The sequence below is a fragment of the Arachis hypogaea genome, chromosome 18, assembly GCF_003086295.3.
Source record: "Arachis hypogaea cultivar Tifrunner chromosome 18, arahy.Tifrunner.gnm2.J5K5, whole genome shotgun sequence".
NCBI classification, from domain to species: domain Eukaryota; kingdom Viridiplantae; phylum Streptophyta; class Magnoliopsida; order Fabales; family Fabaceae; genus Arachis; species Arachis hypogaea.
In genome coordinates this window covers 134,753,512-134,767,672 of record NC_092053.1, presented here as the reverse complement: position 1 = coordinate 134,767,672, position 14,161 = coordinate 134,753,512, and the positions used below count along the sequence as shown (strand labels likewise).

At 25.8% G+C, this 14,161-nt stretch overlaps 1 protein-coding gene across 2 annotated transcripts; it reads left to right on the top strand.

Moving 5' to 3' along the window:
• Positions 1-313: 313 nt before the first annotated feature.
• On the top strand, positions 314-8,799 carry LOC112772228 (probable inactive leucine-rich repeat receptor-like protein kinase At3g03770). 2 transcript variants are annotated; one of them, XM_025817128.3, is made up of 9 exons: positions 314-582; positions 688-772; positions 1,880-3,389; positions 3,592-3,725; positions 4,632-4,872; positions 6,204-6,415; positions 7,378-7,403; positions 7,504-7,615; positions 8,373-8,799. In XM_025817128.3, the coding sequence occupies exons 3-9, from the start codon at positions 2,003-2,005 to the stop codon at positions 8,574-8,576; spliced, it is 2,316 nt and encodes a 771-aa protein (XP_025672913.1). In that variant the 5' UTR covers positions 314-582; positions 688-772; positions 1,880-2,002; the 3' UTR covers positions 8,577-8,799. The 2 variants fall into 2 exon arrangements, with proteins under 2 accessions (XP_025672913.1, XP_025672914.1); XM_025817129.3 differs by having other exon boundaries at positions 332-582; positions 1,873-3,389.
• The last annotated feature ends 5,362 nt before the right edge of the window (positions 8,800-14,161 follow it).

Below are 14,161 nucleotides of genomic sequence, written 5' to 3'. Positions count from 1 at the left end.
TCTGATTTTTATACCTCACAAATCAGATGATCTGACTTTTATACTTCTTATAAATTAGACGGTTCAATTTCTATTTCTAATTAAACAATTTTCCGTTTAAAAATAACACTCCATCAATCCACATTTAAACAAAAATACTATTATTACTCCAATATCAAAAACAAAAAGTGTAATTCTTGAACATAGATGAGCAAAGTGATAAAAATAAAAATAAAAATCAACCATTGATATAGACACATACCCTAACAATGATTGTGGGCCCCACCGTATATGGTACCCCTATGAATGTTATTGCTTATTATATTCATACCATAAATATTATACTATTACAATATGAATAAATGCATGGCCCATCAATTCATCACCCCTTGTTTCATTTCCTTGGCTCAAACTCAAAAAAGTTCTTAACAACTTTGGTTAAATGATGAACAACTAGTCTCAAGTCTTAACCAAAAATCTTATGCTTTCACTTTTCACCAATATCCATTTTTCTTCACTTAACCAGTGAAGAACACCCTTCAAAATAGTTGCATCTTCAAGATTAAAAGCATCCAAAGAAATAGGGGAAAAAAAAAAGAACAGGTTTTTATACACAACATTATATTCACACATATAGTTGGTAGTTGGTTCATAATTCTTCAACAGTGTTTCAATTATTTCCTCACGTTTTCTTTTTTGCATTTTCAGAAGAAAACCAGGACCAACCCCATTTGAAGAAAGTGCATAATTGCATATAGCAGCATGTGGAAGGAGTAAATGCATTAAATTTCAGGTACCCCACCTTTCATATCTTTGGATTCTGTGCAAAAATACTAATATATGTTGCTACTATACTTCTCCTTCTTCTTTCATTTGTTTTGTTATTGGTTGTATAGTTATTTAATTAATCAGAATATCAGATATCCAGAAACAGAGAGATAAGTTTGCAATTTGCACATATATATATATATATATATATATATATATATATATATATATATATGAAAGATTTTCAAATGTACAATCATATCGATATATCAGTGATTTTTAATCGTTGATCTTAACGGCACACTTAAAAATTTTCCAATATATATATATATATATATATAGGTGTGTATCTTCTTTTTCTTCATTATTAAAAGCAGGTTTTTTCAATCTTTGTTTTCAGTCTTTGTATTAATGCTTCCACAACTACCACTTCTGCAGAAGATGAGAAATAGTATTTCTCTTAACTCTTTTGAAAAGATAAAAGTATAATAAAAATCTGTTTCATGTTTAATATATGTTCTATTTTTTTTGCAAAATATTAAATAAAAAATGTTATGTATTATAAAAAATTAATTACTTAAATTAATTATTATACAATTGTGTATAAATATATGTTATATATTAATGACTGATTTAATTGTTAATTTTTAATATACATATTAATAATTGATATTAAATACGTATATTTTATATATTTATGTATTAATATGTCTTTTTAAAATTTGTGTCTCATAAAATAAATAAATAAATATTAGAATGCACCTAATTTGCATTTTTATTTTTATCTTTTATTTTTTATAAAATTTAAAAAATATGAAAAATAAAAATAGAATATAAAAATACTAACCAACTATTTAGGATGTGTTTGGTTTATATTATTTTTTATTTTTAATATTTTTTATTTTATGAATTTTGAAAAAAAATAAAAACAAAAAATAAAAAAAATAAAAAAAATAAAATAAAATTTTATTATTTTTACTATTTTCACTTTTTTCTTCACAAAATTTTCAATTGTACTTTTAATGTTTCTATATAGATATAGTTTTTAAGGGGGCTTTTAAGCTATGATGTAGTCATATACTCACACCCCATTTATTTTTCTTTTTTTCTGACATTGGTTTCAAGGTTTCAGGTATCATCTTAATGGCAAATTAAGATTTAAGGACAAGTTCTGATTTTCCATTGGATTCTTTTCTTCATATATGCTAGTTGTTTTGTTCCTCCTTGAAGCCACTTGAAGACAGAATTTTTGTCAATGGGGTCCTTCCAAGACTTGGTTCTTGTGCTGTTATGTTCAGTTTGGTGTGTCTTTCATGTTGTTAATTGCAATGCTCAGCAGTTACAATCTTCTCAAACACTTGTGCTTCTTCAACTGAAAAAGCACTTAGAATATCCAAAGCCATTGGATATTTGGAAAGATCGTTGGACAAATCTTTGTTCTTCAACACAACAAGTGAATGTTTCATGCAATGAGAACTTTGTCACTGAACTTCTGATTATTGGTGACAAGACACAAAGCAAATTTAGAGAAGAACATGAAGGATTTGATGGTTATGCAATTCAAGATCAAACACTTTCACAAGGGTTTTCAATGGATTCTTTTGTTGCTACTTTAGCAAGGTTAACTAACCTTAGAGTTCTGAAGCTTGTTTCTTTGGGAATTTGGGGTCCATTACCTGATAGGATTCATAGGCTTTATGATCTTCAACACTTGGATTTGAGTTCCAATTTTCTCTATGGATCAATCCCTCCAAAGATTTCAACAATGGTGAATCTCAAAACTCTTAATTTGGGTGATAACTTCTTCAATGGTACTATTCCAACCTTGTTCTTCAACTCATCAAGTAATTTATCATATCTCAGTTTGAAGAACAACAAGTTGAAGGGTCATTTTCCAAATTCAATTCTTGGCATCAACACCCTCAATGAGATTGATATTTCAAACAACAATATTTCTGGTGGATTGCAAGATTTCAATGGTTTGAGCAACTTGGAACACTTGGATTTGAGTTGGAACAACTTGGATTCAACACTTCCTCCAATGCCAAAAGGATTGAAGAATCTTTTCCTAAGCAGGAACTCATTCTCAGGTGAAATTCCAAAGCAATATGGTAAACTAAGTATGCTTCAAATGCTTGATGTTTCATCCAATTCACTCATAGGAACTGTTCCTGCTGAAATTTTCAACTTGCCAAACATAAGTCTCTTGAACATTTCATCAAACATGTTGAGTGGAACCACAAAGAACAATCTAAGATGTAGCATTCGACTTCGATTCGTCGACGTCTCGAATAACAGGCTAATGGGGGGCTTGCCTGATTGCCTGATCCGAACCGGACCCGAAAATGATAGAGTTGTTAAGAGTGATGGAAATTGTTTGTCTGGGAATTTTCAGCATCAACATGCATTGTCATATTGCAAAGAAGTTCCTCAATTGAAGAAGGAATCACATAAAGTTGGAGCATTATTTGTTGTTGGTGTAATTGTTGGAATTCTTGTTATGGTTATGGTTTTTGTTTTGTGCATTGTTATAGTTTGTAAAAGGTATTATTCAAAAGGGGTATCAGAACAGCACCTATTGCATAAATCAGTTCAAGATAGCTACTCAGCAAGTTTGTCATCTGAAATTGTGACAAATGCAAGTAGGTATTCTTTTCATTCTAGAAACTTACGTACAGTTGTTTTCGTGTATTATTTAACGACTCTTAACTATAAACTTCACACGAAGACAATTGCACGTGAGTGTTAACTTCTTTTCATTCATCAAAATGATACATATGAACATTGTTGTTACTAATGTTATTCTAAAGATTTTAATTTTATTGTTTGTTACTAAAATTTCAGGGTATGTTTCTGAAGCTGCAAAGTTTGGCAGAGAAGGCCTTCCCTTGTGTAGGTCATATTCTTTGGAAGAGTTGAAGGAAGCTACAAATAACTTTGACAACCCTAATTTTATGGGTGAAAATTTATATGGGAAGGTTAGAACACTACTCTTTTTAACTTTTGTTTTTAATTTTTATTTTAAGGGATTAACTTTCAACTTCTTCTCTAAGTAATTAGACCATAATAAAAATAATTTTTAAAAAAAAGAGTTTTATTATTTTTTTTTTTTCAGAATACATTGACATTTGACAATGTAAATTTAGTGGGACACAACTAAATATATAGTATAGATGTTAGTGTAAATTAAGATAGCATTTGTTTTCAGGTACTGAGTTAGAAATTGAGAGACTGAGACTCAATATCATGTTTTTTTGTTTAGAGACTGGTATTAAAATTTTTGTCTCTTTCTTCAAAATTTCAGTACTTCAGTACCTCCAAAAAGTAGAGACACAGGGAATTAAAATTTTTAGAGATGGAGACAGAAACTTTAATAATATTTTATACCTAAAATACTCTCATTTCAAATAATTAATTTCAATTTTACCCTTTGTGCAAATTAAATTAGAATTTCATTCTTGTTTTAATTTCTGTCTTCCACTTTGTACCAAACAGAATATTGAGATTTATTTCAATCTCTGTCTCTTAGTCTCAATCTCTCGGTCTCAGTCTTTCCATCTTTGTCTCTCCACCAAACGCTACCTAATAAACACTTTTGTATGAAAAAAAAAGTTATTTTCGATTTGGTTGGACCCATTGATTTGTAGTCGATTTTTTAAATTATACCCAATTTTTTTGTATTTTTCATCTGTTTACAATTCGATTAGACGGTCTTATTTAAATCCTTTTTCAGAACTATATATAAAATAATTTTATTGAGATAATAAATATGAAAATTAATTGTATTTGTCTATGTGTCAGCACTTAATTAAATATTAGTGCATAAAAATTAAACTGCAGATGCATGCTAATAGAATTGATAAGTTGTTCCTATGATGTTGCAGCTTTACAGAGGAAAATTAGAGAGTGGAATACAAGTTGTGATAAGGTGTTTGCCTTTGTCAAAAAAATACACAATTAGGAACTTCAAACTCAGGTTGGATTTGCTTGCAAAGCTTAGGCACCCTCATTTAGTGTCTCTCTTGGGACATTGCATTGATGGTGTTGTTGGAGATCAAAGTGACACAAATGTCTTCCTTGTTTATGAATTTGTCTCAAATGGGAGCTTTCAGACCTATCTCTCAGGTACCAATATAAAGAATATAATTTTAATATGATAACTAATAGCTTGTTTCATAGAGAAATTTTGTTTGTGTACTTATTTCCTTTCATAGTAATATTTAATCCATGTCATTTTGATTTGCTAGAATTTTATGTTGGTTGTCAAAGATTCTCTTCTTTTCTTCTGGTTTAGTTAGTACTTCCCCTTATTATTATGTACTAAAATCATTAACTTTGGAGTTGAAAAATGTTTTTTTATACTGACAAATGTGCTGGTTTTCACATGAATGCCATTATTTTGACAAATAATATGCAAGGGTTTATACAAGAAATATTAAAAAATAATATCCTCCTTTTATTTAAATATAAAATTTATTTGAGTGAATTTTTAGAAAAAAATATTTTATGTTTGGTATTTCATAAAAAAAAAATCTTTTTATTTATTAATTATATTTGCATACAATAATATAAAAATATTTTTTGTTTATTAATTATATAAAAAATATTTTTTTTAAAAATATCTTTTAAAAAAATATAAGTTATAATTTCTTAAAATAATATTTTTATTTTTTTAATATTTTTATTTTTACTACTAAAAATTTATTAAAACGTTAAAAAATAATAAAAAAGATCTTTTTCTATTAATATAATAATAATATCCAAACAAGTACACAATATAGTGGATTTCTCAATGCAATTCAATCCAGCTTATACTAGCAAGAGAATTTAGCATTATGACTTCTTTTTTCTCTGTTGTTATTCATGGCATGTGCTACTTTTTCTTCTTTCTACTTGGAACTTTAAATTTGCAAAATTAAACAAGCTTTAGTTGGTATTTTTTTAGACTTTTATAGAGCATTAGGTTTAATTTTTTTTTTTTACTAAATATAGGAAGATTTGAATCTGCGACTTCTTAAGGAAGCATGAGGACACTATGTCATTTGAGTTTTACAAAATAATACATTAGTATTTATGTAACTATATATTATAAATTAAAAGTAAAATTTGTCACTCAAATATTTAGTATTAATTCAATTAAAATTTTATATTATTTTATCAAAATAATTATACAAATGATAAAATTTTATTAGTTTTTCATTAAAGTAATATGGTCTCTCTAAAGTAAAACAGTTTTATATCATCAATTAACTCTAATACAAATTTTAATTCTAAATCAATTTACTCTTTGAAAATATAAAAAATAATATTCCAAAAATATTTCATTAAAATTGTTCTAAGCTTATACATAGAAACTCACATTGGAATATAATAATATACTTCATAAATTAGAACCTTTGAAAGTTGGAAAATTTCCAATTTATGAGTGACAACACTTTTTGGTTATTTATGTGCAGAAGACAGTGGTGGAAAGATTTATGATTGGTCAGAGAGATTATCGGTGCTAATTAGTATTGCCAAGGCTGTTCACTTCTTACACACTGGAATGATACCCGGCTTCTTTAAGAACAGACTTAAGACTAATAATATATTGATTAATGAACATTGGATGGCAAAGTTGAGTGACTATGGATTGTCTATTATCTCTGAAGAAACTGATGCTTGTGGGGTATGTTTTCCTTTTTGCCTTTTTTAATTCTTCAAAGAGATAATACTCAATTTGGTCTCTGAACTTACACGCGAGCCTCAATTTAGTCCCTGAATTTTCAATTGTCTCTGTTTAGTCCCCAAATTTTGTGAACATAACTCATGTTAGTCATTGAAACAATTTTCAACGTACAAACGTTAACGAAACACTGTCGTGACAGTCGAATGTCACACTAAACTTTGTAAAATGATGTCGTTTTGGTTTTAGCACTCAAATAATCTAAAAACAACATCCTAAATAGTGTTTATTAAAATTTTACCTAACAAAATAAGTAATACGATGTCGTTTTTGAGCTATTTAAATATCAAAACCAAAACTGCATCATTTTACAAGTTTTAACGTGACATGTGATAGTCTACAACAGCGCTCTATTAACGTTTTTATACTAAAAATGGTCTCAGGGACTAATATGAGACACGTTTATAAACTTCGAGGACTAAACAGAGACAATTGAAACTGCAGGGACTAAATTGAGACTCGCATGTAAGTTCAGGGACCAAATTGAATATTATGTTAGTTACCCATGTCCCATTACATAAAGATATCTTCATATAAAAATAATAATTAAGATGTCAATACATATTATGTTAAATAATTTACTCAAACATATTATATTATTTAATAATTTTTAACTGTTATCTTTACATAAAAATATATCTTCGTGTGAGTAGTTATCTTGAGTTATTCCAATTTATGTGCAATAAAATTTATGATGAATACAAAGTGAATTTTCACATTGCTTAAATTAGAAACTCATTCTAATATTGATCTAACAAATTACCAATTGATTTGACAATATCACTCAGACTAATATTTAAATATAATAAATGAGATCACAATTAGATATTAGAATGTAAAATTCTAACATTTTTTCTATGTCTATGATTCATCTTCACTGATTTGACTTATTTTATGGTTTATAGGTAAATGGAGAAAGTCCTGATTCAATGTAAGAATTTGTGTAGATCATGTGACTTAGTATTTAATCATTTATTTATTTATTTTTGTGAAACTTTCCATGACTCTTCCAACATATATGTTATTTTCAGGCAAATGAAAAGGTTAGAGGATGATGTCTATAGCTTTGGATTCATAATACTTGAGGCACTTGTTGGACCTTCACTATCTGCTAAAAGAGAAGCACTTATGCTCCATGAAAGGGTATGCATTAAAGATTTTCAGATTAAATTACATGATGAATTTGTAATGTCTTCTAATCATTGAAAAACACAAGTTTCAAATGAGTTCAGTTTTAATACATCATCAACTTAATATACATTTAACCATATATTGTTGCATCAGTAATTTAGTAATTTACATCCACTTTCTTGAATAAAAATGTAAAATTATTGAGTTTAGAATTTATGGTTTAAATTTTAAAATATGATATTATTTATCTTTCATCTAATTTGATCAGTATTAACATGACAAATTAAAAACTGATGTTTCCAATGGGTATAATATATTCAAGGTTTAATTACTCGGTCAGTCCTATAATTTCATCGAAATTTTAATTAGGTCTTTATACTTTTTTTTTTATTCTTAATTGGATTCCTATACCATATCTGATTTTGTAACTAAATATCTACCTTGATAAACACGTTAAAGTTAATAGAATATTCTGTTAAAGTTAATAGAATATTCTGTTAAACTATAGGGAATATTCAGTCAAATGTTAGGCATATTTGTTTTGTTTAATAGAATATTTCGTTAATTCTAATATTTTTATCACCACAGGAACTTAATTACAAAATTTGATATGATATGGAACTCGATAGAAAAAAAAAGTATAAAGACCTAATTAAAAATTTAGTAAAATTATAGAAATTGACAGAATAATTAAACCTATATTCAACTACTATTATGCATCAAAAATTAAATTGATGGGTTAATGTTGTTAACTAATATAATTTTATAGGGATCATTCAATAGTCAAGATGGGTGGAAACAGATTGTGGATCCAATAGTGATGTCAACTTGTTCTAAAGAATCTCTATCCATTGTGATATCTATATCCAACAAATGCATTTCTCCTGAGTCATGGAGCAGACCATCCATTGAAGATGTCCTTTGGAACTTGCAATATGCTTCTCAAGTTCAGGCAACTGCTGATGGGGTTTAGGGATCAAAGGTAGTTTGTTTTCAGAAATTGGGATTGAATTTGGCGGATCGAAATTCGATATTGTATTTAGTAATTCGATATTGTATTTAGTAGTCTCGAGATACAAAATTTCAGTAAGGATACAAAATTTTAGTAAGGATACAGAAAATTGAAATTTTTTAAGATAGAGACTAAAATTTTAATAATATTTTTTAAAACAAATATATTTATTTAACTTTACAAATTCTAAATCTACACTTCAATGAGTTTAATCTCCATATTTATTTTAAACTAAATATAATATCGAGATATAACTCAGTTCAGTATATTTTATACAAAATACAATACAAAAATTTAATTTAATTTTTATCTCTTAATCTCAATCTCTTAGTATCAGCCTCCAACTCTTTATTTCAAATATAATCTTAATTATGAATTTTTGTTTTAAATTTGAAGTGCTCAATAATGTTATTTGTATATTAAAATTCCATATCTTTAGTGGATGTTAGAAATAGAGGAGGTGAGAAAGCAAAGTCTTAGTCAAATATTTTGTCATGTTTTTTTCTCTGTATTATGTAAGCTAAAGATATTTAGTTTTAATATATAAATAACACTTGTGGTAACTTCATCAAAAGGGATAACTTCTCAATGATAATATCCTTGAAAATTATAAGAGGATGAGAAAGTATCTATTTTGGTCAAATTATTCAGAAGGCATGAACATGAACTTTGATTTGTATATAATTATTTAGTTAATCAGTAAGATATAAGTGCATGATTTTTTAATTATCAGATCGATTTATTTGTTTGGTTAAATTTTGAATCAACTTATTTAACTAGGTTAATTAAACATCAACTATTAGATCGATCTGATTTAAGATAAAAAAGATAATTAAAAGTTAATTGAATAATAATAAAAAATATATAAAAAAATTGATAAATCAATTAAATGATAGATTTGATTTTTATAATTTTATTATTTAGACAGTAAATAGACCTATTTATAATATTTTCTTTTAAAAATAGATTAATAAAATCAACCTCACTCACTTAACACCGGAGATATTTACCTAGTATTTTTTTATTGATAATAATAATAATAATAATAATAATAATAATAATAATAAAATATAACAGTAATAATATTTTTTATAGTTTACATATTTAGTAAAATCAATGTTTTTTTTTTACCATCATATTGATCTAAAAGGCAATTGAATAGGCAATAACAAATAGACACGTAAAATATAGACTTATTTTAAGTAACATACTAAAGTAAATAGTTAATGAGTTATAGTTTAAATGACATAATTTAATCATAAAAAAATGATATAATCTTTTTATACTCATCAAAAAATTATAAGTTTGAGTCTCACTCTTAATTTTAGAAAAAAAAAATATTATTATTAAAAATTTTAAAGCAGTGATTGCAAACTTGCAATGCACAGTGTTAAGGATTTTTGCTTTTTTTTTTTTCTATTGTTCGGGCGGGGTATTGGGTTTTGTTTAAAGTGCTTGATTTTGTTGCTACAATTAAATGTTTAAATGAAAGACCCATTTCTGTATTCATTGTTCATGGAAATGAGCTCATTTTTAGTCATATAAAAATGGGTTTGGATCTAAATTTAAAAATAAAAATGATGTTTTTATTTGGAAATATTTAATTAGAAAAATATCAATTATTTTACATTATTAATAATACTGGATTAAACTTTTTATGCCTATGTATTGGTCGTTTTATTTTCATCATGTGGGGAAGAGAGTGAGATGAGAGGGATATAATCATTGGCTTGTTACTTGTCAGTATTATTTGAAATTGAGTAAATTATAAAAAAATATCTTCAAACTATTAAATTGTTAATAAAACTATTTTTAATTTATTAGCCGTTAAAATATTCTTAAATATTTAAAAAAACAACAAAAGTATTCGATTGTTAAATATATTTTTTTAAAAGAATCTTATAAAAATATAATTTTTAATAATTTTATGTTAAGTGATTTTTTTATAATTTTTTTTTGTTAATAACCAAAAATATTTTTAAGAGATAAAAATATAGAGATGAAATTTTGGTCTAATTTTTTGTACATGCACTTTTTAAATGGTAATGTTGTTTTAAGGTACAGCTATGGAGGGCAATCTCGGAAATTGCATTTTGGTTCTACCACGTTGTTAAAACTGTAGCTGTGTTCCCTCAGAATCGTGTCTAAGGATTTGGCCACATTTTGATGATTGTGTGGTTCTAAAGGTACAGCCTTCTTCTATAAGAATAATATATATAAATTTAATTTTGATGCACTGTTAGTGTAAAACTGTTCTACACGTACATTCAATCGCCGTCATATTAGTAAAAATAACTATTTTTATATTAATTGCATAAATAATCATAAAAAATAGTTGTGATTGTATAACTGTGTAAAACATTTTACACTGTCGGTACATTAAAATTAAATACTCTATATATATATATAGTTGCTAATTAAAATGTAGTCATCACATATTGGCAAAATTTTCAGAATCCTATCGTAATCATCATAAAACCTAAGGATTTTGACTCATACTTCATTTGCATGAAGCACCAAACTAATTCTTCAAAAAATTGCAACCACCACCCATGTGATTTTATGATCCCTACCATGAAACAACGTTTTCATCATCATCACATCAACAATGTTGGAAGAGGAACCACAAATTTGGTGCCCACTCATCATCTGTACCAACTTCTCAAGGTAAAAGAAAAATATGATATTTATATACAGAATATATAAATAAATATTAATACAAAACTAATTTACATTGAGTAGTGTGAATGGTGTAGATGAATATGTTTTAAAAGAAATTTATTCTTAGTAAATAAATATTAATACAAAACTAAATCAAAGTTTGTATACACTATTTTTTTTAAGGAATGAAAATTTTAATTTTTAAAATGAGATAAAATTTATTCGTAATCTGTAATTTAAAACAATTTTTTGAACATAGGAGATCAGGAAAAAAATAAAAGAAATTTTTTATGTATGGTTCTAAACCGCGATTTTGATAGAAAAATTAAAGCCTATTTTTGTGGTACTCAACAACAAATTCTATTATTTATATTGTAGAAATTAAATATAAATATTATATTATGTATAGAATAGTATTTCTTTTTCTTTTTTTTGGTCAAACTCACACGCACTATAAAAAGAGGAAGAAATAAAGGTCCAGTTACATATATCGTCATCACAGACTAAACCAAAATCTCGTGCAAGTAAGAAATGGTGTTTTTATTAATAGTTTTGGATAAATAATTTAATTAAATTATTTTTAAAAAAATAAAATATAAAATTTATATTAAAAAAATTATAAATAAATTATTTTATATTTTCTAATTATAAAAATACCTATTTAAAAAAAACGATAAAAAATTTATATTATAAAAAAGTTATTTTTTAAAATTTTTTTATAAATAATTTAAATAATCAAATTAATTTTAAAAATTATATTAAATATTAATATTGTAATTTTTTATAAATTATAAATTAAAAAAATTACTTATAAATCTATTTAAATTGGTCTATCAAACACTAGTGAAAAGTTATATAACCTTATTAGTTTTTAAATTTTTTTAATATGACCATAATTACTTGTTGCTTTGCGTGAGAGCACCCCTTTTAATGCTTTGTTTACTTAAAGACATCAAAATTAGGGGTGAATACGGGTAGCAGGTACCTGATTATTCGTCTGAATCTAAATCGAACTAATTGAATTGGTTTTAGAATTAACGGGTAATTAGGTCCGATCCGAACCAAATAAATGCCTCTCTATAGTAATTGATTGAGTAACGGTTTTGGGATGCAGAATCCGAAACAACTCGTGGATCCGACCATATATTAATTAAATAAAAAAATTAAAAATTAAAAAAATATACATATGCTTTTTAATGATTTTGAGTTTCTCACCTAGTAACCCTAATACTAGTAGCGATTTTCTCACCATATGGAATAAACCTTAACAGAACTTTCTCAAACTTCACCTTACTGTAAGTGATACTGTTGTTGGAAGCACTTCTTCTCTAAGTACAGTCACTCCCACCGTATTTAATGTGTTTAGATTTTAATATATTTGGTGTTTAACATGTTTGGATTATTTTTATTGATTTTTCATGTTTATTGTACTTGAAAATTTTTAAGATAAAAATTTTGTTTTTTTTTTTTATGAATTTCTGTTTTATCAAGTATCCAATTACCTGAATCGAACCAATCCGTTCTTAATCGGTTTGGTTTAGTTCGGATATATACACAAAAAAACATAAATCCGAACCAATTATAATTCAATTGGTTCGGTTATAATTCCACCATAAACCCGAACCAACCCGACTCGTGCTCACCGCTACTCAAAATGGCCTCGGTCTTCAAAATTGAAATAATTAATAGTTAAAAATTTAGATGCATGCAGATAACTTCATGTAAAATTTATAGTTAAAAATAATTAAATTATTTAATAAATTTGATTAAATTATCATTTAATAATTCTGAACTATCAATTTCAATTCATACAAAATTAATTGCACTTTAATTTTTATCTAATTAATAATTATTTATGCTATTTTTTGTTGATAACTTGTTGCCCCATGCATTTTTTACCATGCACACTAAACTCTGCTTTAAATAATTTCATATTTCTCTTATAATTACATTTGAGTCATTCAAATTAAAATCTCAACACTAAGATTTGCACTTCTATAAAATGATAATTTGCTTTATTGTCAAAACCAATTTATCTTTTTCTATTTTTTCTACAAAAGAAAAAACTTTCATTCATAAAAAACTAAACGGCATTTACAAATCAAAAAAATATAAAATTTATATTTCAAAAAAAAAAAAATATCTTATGTGATAAATTATAAACAAATGGGAGCGCAATATTTAATTACAACAAATTTTAACAAAAAAAAATAGAGAGACAACTCTAAAACTCTTTTGTTTTTAAATCAACACAGACATATTACATCACAGTTGAATATATTTTATTCTTCTTTAAATAAACACGAATACTTTCTAAATTTATCAAAGTTTTTATGAATAAATTTTTTTTAAGTATATTTTTTTTAAATTTAAAAACTTTATAGTACCAAAATAAAAATATTCATAAAATAAAATTATTACACCGTAAAGAAGAAAAATAAATTATTAGAAAATTATTGATATTTAAATCTAAGATTGAAACTAAAATACTATAAAAAGACTTAAAAAGAGACACAAGTAAAACTAGAAATGCGAAGAGAGAAGAGAGAAGAGAGAATGGAGAAAAGGAGAAGGAAAAGAAAAAAAAAACAGAAAGAAAAAGAATAAAGAAAAAAAAGGAAGATCAAGAAAAAGAGAGGAAAAAGATAAAAAAAAAAAGGATTGAAAACATGGTATGATAGTAAAAGAAGGAGAGGAGAATTTAGAGAAGAGAAGAAAGAAATAGGTAAGAAGACTATCGTTACTTATATTAATAAGATGATAGCAATTATATTAATAAGATGATAGCAGGTTAGTAAAAATTCTCTTATTATTATGCAAATTTTTTTAGAGTGTTAGATATATAATAATTTATAACGCCTCTTTTTATCAATTTAAGTTTTTTT